General features: G+C 36.9%; 2 protein-coding genes across 2 annotated transcripts; one reads left to right on the top strand and one right to left on the bottom strand.

Moving 5' to 3' along the window:
- The first annotated feature begins 3,131 nt into the window (after positions 1-3,131).
- LOC107097833 (sodium/bile acid cotransporter-like) lies at positions 3,132-6,936 on the top strand. Its single transcript, XM_015395143.1, has 6 exons — positions 3,132-3,158; positions 4,367-4,797; positions 4,907-5,111; positions 5,747-5,925; positions 6,303-6,502; positions 6,641-6,936. Exons 1-6 carry the CDS (start codon positions 3,135-3,137, stop codon positions 6,655-6,657), a joined length of 1,056 nt encoding a protein of 351 aa, XP_015250629.1. The 5' UTR covers positions 3,132-3,134; the 3' UTR covers positions 6,658-6,936.
- Positions 6,937-9,817: 2,881 nt separating this feature from the next.
- LOC107097837 (sushi domain-containing protein 4-like) lies at positions 9,818-19,385 on the bottom strand. The gene is made up of 11 exons (XM_015395152.1): positions 19,167-19,385; positions 18,530-18,659; positions 17,613-17,804; positions 17,221-17,412; positions 16,058-16,249; positions 15,759-15,953; positions 15,455-15,646; positions 12,480-12,674; positions 12,272-12,404; positions 11,814-12,196; positions 9,818-10,687 (listed from the first exon to the last, which is right to left on the bottom strand). The coding sequence occupies exons 2-11, from the start codon at positions 18,633-18,635 to the stop codon at positions 10,662-10,664; spliced, it is 1,806 nt and encodes a 601-aa protein (XP_015250638.1). The 5' UTR covers positions 18,636-18,659; positions 19,167-19,385; the 3' UTR covers positions 9,818-10,661.
- Positions 19,386-19,725: the final 340 nt, after the last annotated feature.

The following is a 19,725-nucleotide window of genomic DNA, read 5'->3' as shown; positions in this document are numbered from 1 at the left end:
GTGGTTAGAATTGAATGGAATAGAATAGAATAGAATAGAATAGAATTGAATGGAATTAAATGGAATAGAATAGAATAGAATAGAATAGAATAGAATAGAATAGAATAGAATAGAATAGAAGGGAGCTGCTGAAACAGGCTGCCTGCTCTTCGCTGGACCAGTAGACAGTAGGGCATTGTGCTTGGAATCCAGAGGTTCTGAGTTCAAGCCTCACCCCTACAGACTGAAACTCTGGGTCGCTGAGCAAGAACCTAAACCCCAAACTGTTCCCTGGGTGATGCACAATGGCAGCCCAATGCTCCCCAAGGGGATGGCTTAAAAGCAGAGAGCTCCTTTCATTGCTCTGTACTTGTGACAGTGTAATCACAGTAAAAATCTGAAAAAAAAAAGAGTTGATAAGTAATTACTTCATTAGAAGCTGGTATTGGCCCTATGAATGTCAACAGGTAAAAGAAAGATATGTTAACATCAAAGCTTATCAGACTATAGAAAACTTTTTTTTTTTGCTTTGAGTTGACAGTATATGACAAAAAAGTAATCTTTAAACTCAAATTAGGTCTGTTTTTACTACCAAATGCCCCACAGCATCAGATGAATAAAAATTCTTGCACTATGTGCACATTTCAAGTTCACTCAATCTGTTTACTGTGGTCACGCCAGAAGAGGAAATCAAGGGGGGCAAGTAGCAATTAAAAACATTCTAATGAACATGTAATTTCTAAAATGCCTTTGTTGTTTTTTTTTTTTATTTGCTTTGATTAGCAGCCAGCAGCATCTACACTACCCATTTTGCAAGAGGAGCATGTGACACAGGGGCTCCGACAGCAGAGGGATCAGACACGAGAATGGGAGCCAGAGTGAAGACAAGTGTTTGCATTACTACAGTCTAACTATAAAGCCAGTGGCCTGAATTTTGAGGTAGTATGCGTTTTTTATATATATATTTAGTCAGTGATTTCTTTCTTGTAAGTATTTCAAGTATTTAAAGAAGTTGTGACTTTTTCTACATCAAACTAACAGATTTAGAGTTTTGCTTTTAGAAAGTAGTTTTTGTTCATTTGGCTGAGGATGTGTGAGGCTTTCATAAAAACTTGTTCCTGCACGACGCAGTGGTTTTAAATCAGATGTTTTGATGCTGCTGCTGTGACACTAAAAGTACTATAACAATGTTTGTGATTTAAAGATTTAGCTGAATACAATGGGAGCACGTACAGGTCATCTGTTTTCAAAAAGTGTTTAAGTAACTCAATTAAAAAGTGAAGATTTATTGCAGATATTAACTTTTGACAACTTACAGCTTTTAAAAACCCAAATTCAATTTATTTACTTAATATTTAAAGATCTTACTGTTTGTAACAAATCCAATCAATATATCTGTTTTGCTTTTAGCTCTAGAATTATGTCTTTATTCTATTTATATTTTTAAATTTTAACCTGTATCTGTGTTTCACATCATGTTACACTGTACGAAAAGTTTGACAAGGAAAAAAAAAACTGGAACAAACTGACCTAAGGTAAAACTACACCAATGGAGAGCGACCACATGAAGAGACAGAGACACACATAAGGACAAGTTTACACATTCCCAAATATTTGGGGTGTTGAAAGTAAGAAAAAACATTACATATTGCTACAACAAAACTAGTACTTACATAAAAAAGACTGCATATATGTTTACATGTAGATATTGAATAATTTGCCTGTGGTAATGAAATATGACCTAACAACATCCCTAAGGATAGTAGGTAAAAATGCTGGGACATGTACCAGAAGTTTAATCCTAAAGCCCGGTAATTAAAATTAATGAAATACATTTATCTGTTTTTAATTCACATTTTAATAAAAAATCACTTTTCAAACATTTTTCATACCCTTTGCGAACTATAGGAAACATATTTTTGGTATTACAGCAATCTCATTGCTCACCAGCTTTTTCTTCTCTTCCACCAAAAAACAAACAAACATGATATTTAGTTTGGAGCTCCTACTCTAAAACACTGAAATTACTTCTAGTCAGTAATAATAAAAGATGACTAAACTTTTAATTGTGTATCTTCTTCTTGCAAATCAGGATTATCTTAGTGAGACATCTGGAAGTTCTAGCTGAGGATAATGTGGTTTTGTTCGTTTTCAGCTTATGTCAGTATGTCTAGACCCTGACCACCTAAAGCTGTTGGTGCCTTTACAGTATTGCATCATGCAGTTAACCTAATCAATATTCTATCACAGTTATTTTAATCACTGCATTTTTATATAATAGCCAAAAAATATGGCATTGAAGAAATATGCTATAAATAAATAAAATTAAATAAGACATTAAATTAATAATTTTTTGAGGTGAAATAATGTGTTCATGATGATGGGAAATTCATGCAGTGCATATCAGAGTATATATTTATTGCTTACATAGTATATATAAAATAAATATGCAAAATGAAATTGTGATGGGATACAACAATGATAAACATCAAGAAAAGAAAACATCAAGAAATAGATCATATAAAGTTATTAAAGTGTAAACTACATTAGAAATAAAATGGAAAATAGATAATAGGAAGACTTCTTAGATACATCTTTAGTTCATTCACTGTACTTAATGCACTAAAGTTCAGTTAGACAGTATGATGCAGCTCAATGGAATCCTGGAACTCTTTTCTGCAGAGGAATCCCCTTTTAGGCAAAACCATTCATAGAGGGTACAATAAAACCAGAAACCCCCTAGATAACATTTGGTATAAAAGTATAATCTTAACAGGCCATATCAAAAACTAATATGCAACTGGGTTAGAACTGGCCAAAATTGAAAGATAGGACTGCTAATCAGCAGTGTTATTACACTGATGCGAAAATCAAATAATGGAGAGAAAGTTCCTCTTACCTACAAAAAAGTTTAAATCTTGTTTTCAGGACTTCCACTGTTTACAGCTGTTGCTTGTTATTTTAGTGAAGTGATGTGGATGGAATATTAAGCACCGTACTGTGAGTCAACAGCTCAACAGTCTTATTTCAAGAGTGGTCTGATCTCCCAGTTAGACTGTGTTCACAGTTAGAGCACATCTTTGTGTGAACTCTGCCTGCGATTTCTAAAGAGAGGGAAAAGAGTGGGAACAATGTGGACAGATTTGACAAGATCCATGACAGGATATTCAAAGCAACAGGTTGGTGAATATGGATGGATTTGTGCATACTAATGTGGTCATCCCCCTTAAACCTTCTTTATGCTATAAAAACATTCTACAATGCTTTTGAATGCATTATAGTTTTCTTACTGTATATAGAGCAACTCAGTGAGTACAGTCACATGAAAGGATAATATTTATGATTTTTCAATGGTTTTCTTTAAATATCAAAGTCTGAATAAAGTGCTGTGCATATTAGAGTACATCCCAATGCAAACGCTGTCTTAAAAAGTCATATAAAACGTGAAGAATAAAGTGGTTATGTTTAAAGCAAAGTTATGTTATGAAATAAATATCCTAAACTTTAAGCATCTACAGCTAAGAGACAAAGCAGGGAGAGCATTTATAAGAGGAGTAGCTATTCTAATGCTGGAGAAGTTGCTGCATTCGTCACCTTAGGCGGGTCAATCTATCAACACCACAATGAATCTGGTACAAACAGAAACATAGCATCAATGAAGCCTTTGTGTTTCTGGTAGTCAAAAGCAACATGGGATGAGGATTATCTGATTAAATGTGACTGAAATTATGCTTTTTGACAAACATATTTTCAGGTAAATTATATAATATAACACCATAAATCACTCATGAAATATGGACGGTTAGGCTCTGGGTGTGTTACAGATACGTTTTTTCAGACTTGATGTGAAGATGGATAAAGCTTTATAAAATCTGATAAAAACTGCAAGATACCTAAGAGTGCTGTATGTGTTCACTTTTCAGAAGAATAGCCACCTTAGCTTACAGTTATTTCGAGATTGAGGTCAAAATATGCAAAGTTGGTAAAGACATATTGAAAGAAAGTTGAGGGAAGATTAATGCATCTGTTTCATTTCTTCTCTTCTCACATAAAATGCAAATAAAACAAAATAAAGTTTGTGCTTGGGGCATAAGAACAACTGAATTTATGACTTCTCATGCAAAGCACTTTTTTTCTTTTACATTAATTACATTTGATAGGAAAATTCACAGTTCTTTATCCATTGCATTCTTTTTAAAATCTCCTCTTCTATTATGTATTTTATTTAGAGCTTATTTGTTTAAGCCTCTAAAAGTCAAGCATATCAGCAGCCCTTAGGGTTGACAGTTAATGCCTGCAGGAAGTTCAGTTTTTTAGTTGAACCACACTTTTGTTCCTACAGTAAGAAACAATTTCAAGTCTTTTTTTTATTTAATCTGTCTGACAGATGCAAAACACAACGCAAACTAGTTATGGAAGAACTGCCATGATGAACGAGACCAGAGGCTATGTGGGAATGACCACCAGTCCTGATGATAGCAACATCCCTGGGAATAGCAGCATGGGCATCCTGGTCATCCCTGAACCCATGAACACAGCTCTTAATATTTTGACTGTGACCATCCTCTTCATCACCATGATTTCTCTTGGATGCACGATGGAGATCTCTAAAATAAGGACCCATCTTCTTAAACCAAAAGGAGTAGTTATTGCACTGCTGGCCCAGTTTTGTATCATGCCCCTCACTGCTTTCACTTTGACAAAAATCTTCCAGATGGATTCTATTAAGGCTGTAACTGTGCTGATCTGTGGTTGCTGTCCAGGTGGAAGCTTATCAAACATTTTCTCCTTTACAGTGAAAGGTGACATGAACCTCAGGTAAAAATGTCAGTATTTTCTTTTGTTGATTTTTTTGTTAACTGTTGTAAGATAATGTGTTAATTGAATGAATAATTACATTTTTTTCTCCCATTTGATATTTTGACAGTATCGTCATGACAACTTGTTCCAGCATTGCTGCCTTGGTTCTCATGCCTCTGTTGTTGTACATCTTCAGCAAAGGCTTCACTGGTCTAAGACATGCTGTTCCCTATGCAGGAATCATCACTGCACTCGTGTTTACATTGGTGCCTTGTGCTATTGGCATATGCATCAACCACTACAGGCCAAATTATTCCTCAAGTGTAACAAAAGTAGGTAATCAGACAATGGGACTGTTTTACTAATATCCCAAATAGGAAGCAGTAAATATTGAGAGTGAAAACAGGTGCAAAAGCTGAGTTTACCACTCTATTTAAATTAGGATTTGTGACTGATGTATTGTTACCATGAAGAGCTTGGGAGGACAAATTGAATTTATTCTTTATGTCCCAAAGGCAGCCACCATTTGCAACAGCACTGCACACAGTTAGCAGGTATGATAGTTTTATGCAGAAGATGTAATTAGAGAAGAAAAACACCTTTTATATTCCTTTGGAGTAAACAAAACAAAAATGTCTACAAAGAGCGAAGGAAAGAAGGGGTGGCTTACCAGCAGAAGTTTTCAAAAACAACATCACTGATAATGCTTGAATAGCTTGAATAAAAAAAAAGGTGAAAGTATAATTTAATATAATACCATATGAATAAAAAATATTTGAACAGTGATTAAAATAGAGATATTTACTGCCCTTGACATATTTTTTTATCTCTTTTCTGGGGAGGCTCAGAAATAGTAAGGAAGCAAATATAGTTGTTATGATTATTATTATGATATGACTATTACAATATGTTTTTTTGTATTTTTAGGTGGGATGAACTGACCCTTGTAACATTGTATATTTGACAGGTTGGTCTCAGCATCCTGTTGATATCCACCATCATAATTTCTGTACTGTCTGGTCTCGCTGTGAAGGATGTAATATGGATTATCCTCATGCCAGACATCCTCACTGTTGCTGCACTGATGCCTCTGATTGGTTTTATTCTGGGATATGCGGTGTCGGTCATTTGCAGACTCAGCCCACAGTAGGTCAAAACATTTTTGTCATTAGGTCATTAAAAGGGAGTTCACGACTCTGTATCACATTAAAATTTCTTCTTTATCCAAATAGCTCAGCTTTATCAAAGACTGTTCATTGTACAGAAGGGAATAATATGTGCTGTCTGTTGCCACCTAAATATGATATTATTCCACCTTACCATTGTCTTCTATAATTGAACTTGTGTACCTTAACATGTGCAAGGAATTGCAGCAACCTCACACATGCAAGGAGGCAAAACACCATCACATGTTATCAATCAGTTGTTATCTAAATATTTTAGTAAAGATTGTAAGTTAATTTTGTCCTCAATCTAAAAGGAAATGATTTTTACACTGACTTTAATCATTTTTCTTACTGTAGATGCAGCAGAACCATCTCCATGGAGACAGGGTGCCAAAACATGCAGCTGTGCACCGCCATCCTTAAGGTGGCTTTTACTCCACAGGCCATTGGACCCTTGTTTTTGTTCCCTTTAGTGTACATTGCATTCCAGTGTGCAGAGGCTCTAATCCTGGTGCTGTGCTTCAGATGTTACCAAACAGTCACAGCACAGCATGGGGGTAAGTTTTGGAACAAGTTTTGTGGAATGAGGAAAAAAAAAACAACTAATAAAACAAGAACCAATGAACAGTGTCAAATGGCAATCTGAAGCATATGTTTGTCTTTTAGAGCTTAAAAAATATATTTCTGTTCTACAGATCAAAACTACAATTAGAACGTTGCTGCTGAACAAGAACAGATCAAACAGCCGTGAACTTCAAAGAGAACAGTGTACCCTGGAGGGAGGATTAAAAAAAGATATTTCATAGTGCAAGCCTGTGATGTAACAACAGTGGCAAAACATTGGAGGATGAAAATATTTGTTTCAAAAGTTTGAGATTTATGAATGTTATAAACTAAATAGCTGATAAAAAAAACAAAAAACAAATACATATCAATTTCTGGCTTTATTGCAAAGGTTAAACAAAGTTCTTACACAAATCCCTTTGATTTCTAATGTGTTTTTCTAATGTATGATGTGTGCAGCCATTATCAATCTTCACATCTAAATGGCTCCAATTGCAGGAAATCTGCTGCTAATAACATTGCTTCACATAGAACAGTTTTTAAAGAACTTTAAATTCAGATGCTCATTTGTATTAAGTGATTTTAGGGTCTAAAAACGCAGAGCAAATGTTTGTACAGTTGCTATAACTCAGGAATGTTTAATGGAATAATGTTGCCACCAGTGCAGAGCTTGCTCAAGATTAGTAGCATACAGGTAGGTGAGTGACAGAGTACCACTTCACAAAGCATTGGTCATATTAATGTGGCTCAAATATTGTTAAACTGAAATCATGGACCCAAGACCGAAGAAATATTTTTATCTTGGAACACCTGTGACAGGTAAAACCAAAAGCACTCAAAAGACAAGAGTGGGCTGCCAGTCAGTCAGGATTTTGCCCTGACTTTGGTTTGAATTTACCACCAGCAAATGTTCATTTCAATTTACAGCTGCAAGGGATGAATATTAATCAGTAATCAGTCTAATCAAGGTGATGAATCAAATTGACTAGTCTGGATAGTTTTCGTTCTTAGGTAATTTAGCCTAGGCTAATCAAGTACTGAATGATTATCTTTTAAAACATTGGTTTCCAACCTTTTTTGACTCTTGTAACCCCCTGGCATTTTTATCATACCATAAGAACTCTCTTAAAAAAAAAAAAAAAAATTATATATATATATATATATATATATATATATATATATATATATATATATATATATATATATATATATATATACCGTATATATATATGCACTACTGAAAAATAACTATTTTCTTTTTAAAGTCACCTTAATGCCTGAAAAGCTGTTAAAGGCAACAAGAAGCGTATTATTTAAATAATTTAACTTAATATAGGTACGTTTTAGGTATGCTATAATTATAAGGCTATGTTAACACAGCCTCACTGATGTGAGTCATACATTTTTTTTTTTTTTTTGCATTGGATAATTTAAGTTTGAAAAAAGAGGTATTATGAAAGCTTTTAAAATTTAGTAAACATAGGCCTCAGTAGTGTCTGGAAGAACATTACACAACCACAACAGCCAGGGTCGTCTTCTGCTGATCAGCAGCTTAGTCATACATTACTAGCATTTAAAGTCAGTCAGTCTATATGAACAGAACTCCCAAGCTGATTCATCAAGTGCACAGTGAGTTTGAGGTCAGGTTTCTTCACCCAAAACTCTCTACATAAGCTTTGATCTAATATGTATACAGTTTCTGTTTATATTCAGAATGATTGAACGTCAGGTGCAAATCTGAATGCAGAAATGTCTGCAGTCCTGCACAAGTGGCTTATTCTGGTGTGATGCCAGATTTATCCTAGAGTTGGAAGGTCATTGGTTCTCCTTGCACTTCTTTATGCATTATTTCTAAAGCTTGCAACAAGTCTCGTCACACAAAAAAGGAAATGGTTTATATGACAAACTGCTGCTATGATTAATATGAAGATGCTTTTAAAAAATCTTTTATAAAGGTTTATGTGGTTATTAGTAAAATGTTTCATAAAATAGCTTCTCTCAGCATGTCTTTAGGTAAACATCTGTTGTGCGGAATACATTCTGCTGTTATAATAATATAATACTACTTTTACACATTTATTTTGTTAATAAGGTTGGTTATTAAGTATAATGATCATTGATAAGAAAAGAATGTTTCTTTTTTTTGGCAGTTTTCAAACCATTGTTATTGTTTTTCTTTCAATAGCCTTAAAAACTGAAAGATCAACTAAAGAAATAAAAATCCCATTTATTTAACAAGAACTTTGTGCATCCAGGGTGTCTCTTAAGTTGATGTTAGTACCATACTTTCGGAACTATAAGCTGCTAGTTTGTTCCGATGCGGTTTATACAAAGGTGCAGCTTTACTGTAGCTTTTACCAAATCTCCAAAAGAGGGATATCAAAGTTGGAAATCAAAGAAGGGGGTAACTTTCATTGAGCACATACACTGTCCCAAATTCACATATTTTCACACAATAAACTATGTGCAACTCCTTAAGAGCCGGGTAGTGTCGGCCTAGTGGTAAGGGCATTGTGCTTTGAATCTAGAGGTTTTGAGTTCAAGCCCCACTCCCACGGACTGACACTCTGGGTCCCAGGGCACCGCACAATGGCAGCCCACATCCTTCCAAAGGGATGGGCTACATGCAGAGAGTTAACTTCATTTCTTTGTACTTGTGACAATGTAAAGAGAATAAAGTTGAATTATATTCTAAATAAAGAGCTGACTGAACCCCAACTTTGATTTGAAGCTCTTAGTGCTGCGAGCCAACAAGTTACCGGGAGCTAGCATTCTTCTTCATCCTTACTCCAAGGGTCATATGTAGACCTTCCTCTACAGTATATATCAGTACATATAGCTCAGTGCATCTTATATATGTATGTTTCCATTATTATTATTATTTTTTTTACTGAGCTGGTGCGGATTTATCTGAGATGTTCTTTATAGTCTGGAAAATATGATAGATCAGGTACATAGTCTACTAATCGACCAAACAGAAAACACTTGTTTCTGGTATAAAACTTTTGTTTCTGCTAAAAATTGTTCAAAACACATCCTTTCATCCTAAAATGAGTAATGTCATTAGTGAGGTTATCCAAACATTTAATCAAAAATAAAAAAGCAGTCAAAAGCAATTTGAGCACATCAAATCATATTTAATCAAATATACACAATATATACAGAATCAGACCTTAAAGTTTGTACATATATTAGAGCACAGCTGTAACAAAAACATACAATCTTTAATCTAAAAGTAAACTCAGTCAAAGGTCAAGTAAAGCAAACACAAAAATCACACTAATCTGTACATTTGCTCTTTTTTTTTCTCCGTCAGGCTTTTCTTCCCGAGGAATTCACATCAAATCTGATGTCACAGCAGCTGGGGTAAAAGGAGAAGCTAACCATCTTTAATCAACAACACGAGCTGCAGAGGCAATGCAACAGCTGATCAACAGCTTTCTCAGAACAAATATATTACAAACACATTTAGGCTTAAAGCAGGAGTTTCCCAGAAGCCTGAATAAATTAACAAAGACAATATCTTCAGGTGTACAAGTGAGGTGTTTCACGATGCCACAACTAATCAATCACTAAGCAGTAAGGGCATTTTACTGACATTCACTTTTAAAACTCCTTATTTCACATAGTACAGTGCATAGAAGTGGAAAGCTAAGGCCTTATAAGGAAGAGTATGAGCGAGAAGAGCGGAAATCAGCAGGAGAAAAATGATGTATGTAGTATTGACCTGCACAATGACATAATTTAAAACTTACAAAAACTTAGAAGAAAACACTAAGCATTTACTTCTTCTACAGGAAAATGAGTTCATGCATTTAGCATATGTGTTTTAACATGATGTATGATCTCAGAAAAGTAAACAAGTCAGATTTTTTTGTTTTTACAAAATGAGTAAAGACTTGCTCAATAAACATCGAAGCATCAGTCTCAGTTTTCTTTAAAGACAAGCGCCCTTTGACCTGTCTCTCCTTCCATTTCTACGTTTTCAGGAAGTAGAAAAACACACATATTGTGGGGAAGCCTAGATTTAACATATGTACATGTAATTGACTCCTTGGTTTGATGAGCTTCTGAGAGTGGTTCACTATTCACTGGCGTCATCTCTGTTGATAAAAGTCTGCAAACCAGTAAAGGTCAGTTGTTCCATATGCTTTAAGCCTCCTTCAGTAACGGCATATCTATGGAAGAAATAATACAAGTCATTACAAAATAAAAGCTCATGTTCGTCTAGGGTTAAATCAATACATTATAATAATATTGGAAAATAACATAATTCATTTAAAAGAAGGAACTCATATTATACACGGTTAAAACATGATGTTAGCAAATCTTCCATAAAAGAAAACACTAACTGTAAAATGACCCCAGTTTGACATTAATATAAGCCAAACTTGTTCTGCTTTAGGTCTGTTAGGATCATCAAACTTATTTCCTGACTGAAGTCTTCATATGCTGCCTCGCCATTTCGATATAACAGGGATTAAAGCAAAAAAAAAAATATATCCTGATGCGTGTGTGTGTGTGTATTTTGAAGCCATGACAGGGGGGTGTGGGGTTATGGGATCAGAAATTGCATGAATTATTAAAGACTAAATTTGACTTTTGAAAATCCAGTACCAAAAACGGCCAGAAGATGGCAAAAGTGCATCTATATCTACCACTTGCATGTACCACATTTCTTTTGAGATCTAGTTTTGCTGCTCAGTGAAGAGTGTTTTTGGCGAGGAAAGCACAGACCCTTATTTTTAACTTGCATACACGGTCAGTTATTGACGCTGGTACATCATCTTTTGCTGTATGCTGTAGCTTAGAGTGACCATACGTCCCCTTTTTCCCGGACATGTCCTACTTTTCAGACCTAAAAAAAACGTCCGGAGAATTTCAAAATCGTCCGGGATGTTGGTCGACTACAGTGCAGCACGTAGTCGAAAGACACCGGGCACTGGAACAGAGCCGTCAGCTCCAGGGCGGGTCGGGGAACCCCGGCGGACGGGGGCAGGGAGTCGGCGGGGGACGGAGCGACAACAACTGAACCCGAACCGGTAACGGTAGCCTGAACACCGGTGGCCCCGTGCTTCCGGCTGGGGAACTCCAACCCCTTACACTGTAGTGTAAAGTGCTTTGGAGTGTATTTTCTTGAAAAGGCGCTACATACAAGCACAACCCAATATACTTTAGCTAGCATCTTTACAAAGATCGTTTTTTATTCCGGGACTTTGCAAATAGAGGTAGTCCCGATAATCACTGCTTAGCTTAAAAATTAAGTCTAATTTAATGTAAGACAGAAAAAAAGGTATTCTTTACCATCAGAGTAGTCCATCTCTGAGTCTAGAGACAGGCTTTGTTGGTCGCTGCCTGCAGACGGCCTTCTACGTGCGGCTGATGTGCCTCCAGCTGCACCTGCATGCTCCAGAATCCAACCAGACGACAACGGTGAGGAAGAGGAGGATTGCAGCCCAGGGTGGACAGGCATCTCTGACTGCTGCTGTTTGAGAGAGGATGGCCTCGACGGGCCAGCCTCTAGTGGTGAGGCATGCTGACCCTCAGACAACACGATCTGCACTCTAGACTCTGGGCTAAGTGTTGAGGCTCCGTTGCTGCTCACAGCCTCCTCATAGGAGGGAAGAGTCACCTGGACCCCTTCCACCATGATGGAGACAGGCTGCCCTGACACCCCGTGGTCACGCCTGAGAAGAACATTTAGAATCTGTTCATTTCTTTGGATGATCAGCAGATTTAAGATATTCGGAGGGACGTCTCACCGGTGGAAAGACTTGAGTTTAGGCTGCAGAAGTACAAACAGCACCACCAGGAGCAGGATCAAAGCCACTGAGCTTGCGGTGGAAGCTACTATGGACAAGGCAGGCATTCCCAAAGGTAACGTTGGAATGTGGTCTTTGAGACAGAAAAAAAAAACAGATTTATCTTGCCTTAAAGAATATTATTGTCTAAATGTGCCTCAGTCTTTACCTTGCTCCATGACACAGCTGATCTTCATCTGGTTGTCCCACTGGCCATACTGGCAGGTAAGATACTTATAGTCGCCTTTCAGAACGTAGCCTTCATCGCAGAAATATTCCACCACAGTGCCCTGAGAAAATCTTCGGCAGGGGGATGGGTGGCATGTGTAGCCTCCGTTCTCTGGTTGATATGGAGAATCACAAACTGTCCACAAGAATAAAGCACATGTTAGAGAACACACAAGTTAAGAACGATAGATGTTCTGCTACAATGCTGCAATGCATTCAAAGTCACAGGACTTTTCTGTTTAAATTTAAAGCTACAGTGTGTAACTTTTAGCGACATCTAGCGGTCAGACTGCAGACTGCAGCAACATGAACATCTCCCCCCACCGCTTCTCCCCCCCAACAGTACGGCGAGCGTTACGGGACAAAATGTCTTCCACGACGTCCGCATCACCTACCTTCTCAAGTGATGAGGTTTGTTTACATAGATAATTTTACAGATAGTATTTCATTAGTCTGTGTAGGGTATAGATTTCATGTAGACTTAAGATAATAAATATACCCTTTATTTTTTCTACATCGTTGTGACATTTTGGCGATCTCGCAATCACTAGTTTGTTTGCTCTGCGCTGCCGTAGCGCAAAGATGTCTGCCTCCATGGCTGGGAGACCCGCTCCTATGTAATTATAAATAACGAATTCTAAGGCAACGCAAATATTAAGGTTAAGAGGCTGAGCTCGTAGATGATGATAAAATAACATAGTTATGTATAATATATTACATTTCTGACTGTATATCCCTGTAATTATTACACACTGTAGCTTTAATCAACTTTCTTCAATCGTATCCTGTTATTCTTGTTGGTTGATTTGTTAGCTTGTTGCTTTTTGGGTTAGAGGTTTAAATCAGAACCAATCTTCTTTTTCACTTCTTGTCAAATTACAAGCACAAACTTCAAAGCATTTAATAAGATTAGCAAAAGCCTGCCATCCCGAATCAATAGAATAAAAAAACGTTTTCTACTGAAAGTCTTTAGTTTTATGTCTTTATCAGCTTTGAGGCTTAAAAAATACATATTTAATTATTTTTAATAGCAAAATAATCTAAATCTTAGTCCAACAGGCTGGAGAATGATTAAAATAACTTTGAAATGTTCCAACTTGTCTGCCCTTTGCCTTGATCATTTAAAGCAGGAACATGAGTTGATTTGAACCATTTCATTGTCTTTTTGGCAGCATGCTCTCAGGTCTGTGTTTTACTGTGTCCAACAGGCTTTTTTCTAAGTGTTCCAGACTTTAGAAAATGTACCATAGGCTGATGCATCCACCACCATATTTCACCTTTTAGCCACAAAGCAGCACATATTTTATGCAAGTGTGTCAGGACAATTTTTAGTAATTGGGTTGTGGAAAAATATATTAAAAACAAACAATGGCTTTTCAGTAGAAGTAGTTCTTCTGGCCACTCATCTATAAAGGTAGTAATTGTGATGATGAGTGACTGGCTGTCCCCTTAACTTATTCCTCCCCCTAAGCTGTTACTCTCTGCATATGCCCCAGAGTTATCACTGTTTTTTACTGCTTCCTCTGATGTTTGTGTAGCTCAGCAGTTGTTTGGCTAATTCTGAGTAGGTTTGCAGTTTTTCTGTACTTTCTTTGAAATTATTGATTGATCACTGTGAAATGTAAGTTTGGGAACTCATTTTAGAGAAAAACTGTACTATGAACTTCATTTAACGTGTTATTTGGTCTTTAAGATACTGGTTGTTTACTAATGTTCTCTGGAAGAGAGAGACACATATATATATATATATATCCCATTTACACTACCCTTGAAAAACCGATCCATGCCGAGAACGGTCCGACCTCGGATCAGTTAACCAGGCCGAGCTTGGTTCTGACGACCATTTACACATCAAGCTATCTCGGTTCCTCGACTCGCCGCCTCTTAGTGACGATCTGTGGTATTACTGCCAGTATCGAAGGATGAAATCAAGCAGTTGGTGGCGGTAATGCACCAAAAGTTGTTTGCCAACCGTCATAAAACACAAGAAGAAGAAGACGAAGAAGGAGGGAATCAAGCATATCAAAATGGCGGCGCCCGTCACATTCAGAAAGTTATGCTTGATTATTATTGCTGTACTTCGGTGTTTGCGGAGGGTCAGGCGAAGACGGCAACCTTTCGTGGATGTTTATAGTTGTTCTTCTTTTTCTATTTTGTGTTGGTTGGCAAGCAACTTCTGGATGGGGCATTACCACCAAATGGAGTTTGAATCGGGATGTGCAGCCAGACGGAGATGAGGCGTTCTGCTCATGCGCTGTTGTTATCAGAGAACCGAGGGAGGAAAAAATGGAGTCGAGCCCACCTCTGGAATTGGTCTGCAGTTAGCACGGTCCGGTTGTGTCTAGCTCGGTTCAGTTCTGTTTGCTTTCCATTTACACACGATAAGTTATCTCAGTTACTGAGCTCGGACCGGTCTCGGCATGGTTTTTCAAGGGTAGTGTAAATAGTGTAATAATATCCCTGCAGAGCAACTCAAAAGATCATCAGATTTCCTCTGCTATGCCAGGAGACTGATCAGGAGAGCAGAAAACATCATCATAGACAAAGCTAATTATCTGTAGACTGATCCCTTCCAACAGGCATTACAGGTCAATGAAACAATAAGAATCAACCAAAAAACGTTTAATCTAAAGGCCATCAGAGTAAAGGGTGCTGTATACAAATACATGAAACATGTTTATGATTTGTACAGCAAGTGACCAAAAAACATAATAAAAAAATACATTGGGGCAAAAGTTAAAAAGATTGTAAAATCTTTTTAGGACTCCATTTGTTCTGGATGAATGAGGACCTTTGATAGCTCTCTTAAGGTAATAACAATTCCATGTAAAACCAAATACTAAAGCACAGCGGCAAGTAAAATAGATAATTTGGACAAAATATGAGTTTCAACAGGGAATTACGATGCATCTTTACCGTCACTATGTATACAGCGAGGCGGTTCGGAGGACCAGTGTCCCGGTGTGGTACAGGTGAGGATGCTGGCTCCATCCAACAAGTAACCAGACTCACAGTTATACTGCAGCACTGACCCCACTGGGAACAAACTACTATTCAGGTCAGTTAGGTTTGTTATGGCATGTTCCACCATGGAGGGTCTTACACAACCTAAAAAAAAGAAATAAAAACAAAAAGAACATATAAGCAAAAAATGCACTTCTTTATTACTTCTTTATTATTATAAAACTCTTAAATTTTTTTTAAATAATTTTATCTCCACCTTGTTTAATGACACAGCTGACGGGTGATATGTTGTCCCATTTTCCATAACGACAAGTTCTGAATTTGCTGTCTCCTTTCAGAATGTAACCTTCATCACAGAAATACTCCACAGCAGTACCGTGAGAAAATCGTCTGCATGGGGAAGGGTGGCAGGTGTAACCTCCATTTTCTGGCTGATATAGAGATTGGCAAACTGTGGAAGGAGAAAAATAAATACTGAAAATAAGTCCTCTTTTCTCTCGTCTTCAGAATCTAAAAGCAGTTAATACTGGATTCATGATTTCTGTCCATGTTTACCATCATTGCGGATGCAGCGAGGAAGATTAGAGGACCAGTCTCCTATCGTGGTGCAGGTGAGGATGCTGCGTCCGACTAGCAGGTACCCTGGATCGCAGCTGTACTGCAACACTGTCCCCACCGGAAACAAGCTCCTGTTGGTGTCCATCAGATCAGCTGAGCCGTGTGGAACCGGAGAAGGTCTAATGCAACCTTAAGGAAAATATAGAAAAAATACATGTCAGATAATAGAGTAAACGGTTGCCCTCTTCCTTTATAAGGTTTTAGAAGATTTAAACCTTACCTATATAATTTCCTCTAAGAAAAATTACATTTAATCACTACTTCTTAGTTAAGACATATGGAATTTTTGGCAGATCACTGTGACATGCACAACAAGACCTGCATTTGGCAGAAATCTCAGCAGCTGATAGTTTTAAAAATAATGAATAATACAAACTTGCACAAAGTGACAAAATTCAGAATCTTAACTGAATATATTATAAATTCCTGAATTCACAACTGATTTTTTTTAGATGTTATTCTTATCCAGCTCTTGTAAATTTTAAGCCACCTGAAATTTGATGACAAAATTTTGGAGAAGCTCCAATTTTTGTTTTCAAAACTCCAGAATCTCCAAAAATGGCAGCTAATTTTTAACAAATAATGTTCATTCTTAGGTTTCGTATCAGATTCCTATAAGCTTTTCTACATAGATTTAACTCAATTCCAATCCAATTGTATTTGTTAAGCAACTATAAAACAACCCCAACTGACTAAAGTGTTGTACAGAAAAATAACTGTTGATTCATGACTAAAATACCTTATTACCACCAGGTGTTGATACTCTACTGCAGCTGCAAGATAATGAACATTTATTTCTGAAATGAGGCCCAAGCAAGAGTGAAGGCCTTTTCATCATACCTTGATGGAAAACACTATGAATTGTGCAGGAAAATAGCAAATTAAAATGTAGACACATCTGGATCTTAGCAGCATATTCTAATTAATTATTTAATTATTCTAAAGGTTGTGTACACATAGGCAAGCCCCTGTAAGAGAAATGGCAGATCAAATGGCTTTTAAGAGCTGGAAAGACAGAAAAAAAAAATTAGCTGAATGTATTTTGGTGCCAGTTGTGCATTTAGGACCAATATATAAAAAAGGATAATACATTGACAAACCTTTGCTCACACAACTGATCTGCATAGGTCCGTCCCACTGTCCATCCTGACACGTCAGGTAGGGATAGTCTCCGCTGAGAGCAAAGCCCTCGTTACAGATGAACTCTATTATGGTGCCATGGGAAAACAACCGACATGGGGATGGATGGCAGGTGTAGCCCCCGTTCTCAGGTTTGGAGAGGGGTAGGCATGCTGATGAGGGAAAAGCACAACATACAAATCAGCCGCCCAGCTTTACATGATGCTTGCTTATATGTTGGCAAATAGGGTCAGAACTCGCATTTTCTTAAAATTCGAGAGTCGGATAATTTACTTAAGAATGTTGAAAATGAAGTAATGAGAAACAAATGACAGTCTGGGTGTTAGAGAGAAGGTAGCTTTGAGTTTCTAACCTCCACTTCGTATGCACTGAGGGGGTTCTGAGGACCAGCGCCCTGATGTGGTGCAGGTGAGGATGCTGGGTCCATCTGGCAGGTAACCAGGGTCACAGCTGTACTGCAGCACTGTGCCCACAGGAAACAAGCCTCTGTTGGTTTCTGTAAGGTTTACCCAGCTGTTCTGGACCATATAAGGCCTCACGCATCCTAGGAAAAGGAGATGTGCAGAGATTTAAGTAAAAAAAAAACAAAAACAGACCAGTCTGCCAGCAAAATCAAAGCAAGAAAAACACAGAATAATGACAGGGAAGCAAAACAAACCTCATTCATATCAAAGCAAAAATATTGCATAAGTAATTATGAGGATGGTGTTTAACATCCAATTTATAGATATGCTGAAAAAGGTATTAAAACTAGACAGGGGGATGGGATGCTGAATCCTAATGGCTGTTACTATATATATTGAAATCTTTATGAATGTTATTTTTGCCATAAATTTTGGACCAAAAAATGAAAAAAATACATTAATTTCAGGATAGCTATGTTTTTTTGTGTGTTCAAAGGAAACATTTCCAATTAAGAAATTAGACATAATAAGAAACCTAATTTCTTTTAATGCCTGATGGAATGCAAGCATTGTTTTTATCATTAGATTTATATTCAGTTTATGACAAATTTGATTAGAATGAACTAATTAATATAAGGATCTTATTCTATATAGAACAAGAACACACCAAGTAAGAAAAACATGTAAACTAAATAATATTACAGCTTTTGCATAAAGCTGCTGGAATGTATGATCTTATTATGACCTAATAAATTAACATTTCACAACAAAAAATAAAGAATAAAATCAATAACTTAAGAGATGCATGCGTAAATAAACAATTTTATTCATTATAATGTGATATAGCAGGGGCTTTGTGTCTTACCTGAACCTTGGGTAGTGGACACCAGAGTCAGTGCCAGCAGCAAAACAAAGGGCCTCTGAGGGCCCCAGAAGGTATTTGAAATTGACTCTATAATTCCATTGCACATCTTCCCATTCAGAATCAACCCAGCCTAATAGTAAAAGGCGGAAAATGTCACGGTTAGAGAAGCATAAAGAAAACTACATGATAGTAAAATAGAGATTTCTTTCAGTTTCATCCTTTGCAGCCACCTGCTTGGTGCAGGTAGATTGCAGCGCCTGGATGGCTGCCAGTAAAATGGGTGTGATTACAGCGCTTCACTGACAGAACATTACACATTTATAGACAGTTAGAAATATATTAGCTGTTAAGATCGAAAAGAAATAACATACCAATCCTCTGTAATGATAATGTTCGGAAAAGGTTTTAAAAAATAAATGTTATTCGTGTACCAAATGTCAAAGAATCTCAGCTGCTTCTTCTAAAATAATATAAATATGGCCCAACATAAATGACAGCATTAGTATTTATAGCATAATATGACATTATCTGCATATTCCAGATGACTTCGACAGCTAAGATAGATAAATAGATCAGCCGATGTTATCGTTGTTAGCTTGCTATCGCTAACGGCAGATTCAGCTGGATCATCGTTTACCTGCCACAAAAAAAAAAAAAAAAAAAAACACGGCCCCCTCCGTAATAACCTCACGATGTAGACATTTAGTTGCAAGTTATCTGCAGGCTTGATGACCCTGTATTTTTTTTGTTGTAGTTTAAACTCGTCTATGCGTTTTAATGATGTAACCAGCGCAGCGGTGCTAAGCTAACCGCTGGCTACCTTCCTAGCTGCTGCTGAAGCTGCTGCTGCGGTTCAGCATCAGCTGTCTTGGAAACAACATCCGGGGACAGTTTGCGTCCGTAGTTACCAACCATCAGACAAAAACATGAACTGTTGGCAAATCTTGTTGCACTGTAGATGCATTAATCAATCCAGAGTGTTCATTTCTAAACATTTTAGAACTCATTCTTAAATGCTTTATGCAATTAACATAAGTAATGCTAAAAATGCTTTTTTTACTCATGAGGTCAGGTTAGTCTGAAATCTTTATAGTTGAACAGCTTAGGTCACTGTTTGATAAGGAACTGGTCAGATTAACAGATTATATATATATATATATATATATATATATATATATATATATATATATATATAT

The sequence above is a fragment of the Cyprinodon variegatus genome, unplaced genomic scaffold, assembly GCF_000732505.1.
Source record: "Cyprinodon variegatus isolate N-32 unplaced genomic scaffold, C_variegatus-1.0 Scaffold727, whole genome shotgun sequence".
In the NCBI taxonomy this organism is placed as follows: Eukaryota; Metazoa; Chordata; class Actinopteri; order Cyprinodontiformes; family Cyprinodontidae; genus Cyprinodon; species Cyprinodon variegatus.
The sequence above is the reverse complement of the archived record's forward strand: the minus strand, read 5'-3'. Positions and strand labels throughout refer to the sequence as shown.

Excerpts from the sequence above, each read along its gene's own strand:
- LOC107097833 (XM_015395143.1), top strand. The coding sequence starts at position 3,135 with ATGACAGGATATTCAAAGCAACAG. Across the intron at positions 4,798-4,906 it reads AAAGGTGACATGAACCTCAG|TATCGTCATGACAACTTGTT; the intron begins GTAAAAATGTCA and ends ATATTTTGACAG. Across the intron at positions 5,926-6,302 it reads ATTTGCAGACTCAGCCCACA|ATGCAGCAGAACCATCTCCA; the intron begins GTAGGTCAAAAC and ends TTCTTACTGTAG.
- LOC107097837 (XM_015395152.1), bottom strand. The coding sequence starts at position 18,635 with ATGTGCAATGGAATTATAGAGTCAATTTCAAATACCTTCTGGGGCCCT. Across the intron at positions 17,805-18,529 it reads GTCCACTACCCAAGGTTCAG|GATGCGTGAGGCCTTATATG; the intron begins GTAAGACACAAA and ends TCCTTTTCCTAG. Across the intron at positions 17,413-17,612 it reads TCAGTGCATACGAAGTGGAG|CATGCCTACCCCTCTCCAAA; the intron begins GTTAGAAACTCA and ends TTCCCTCATCAG.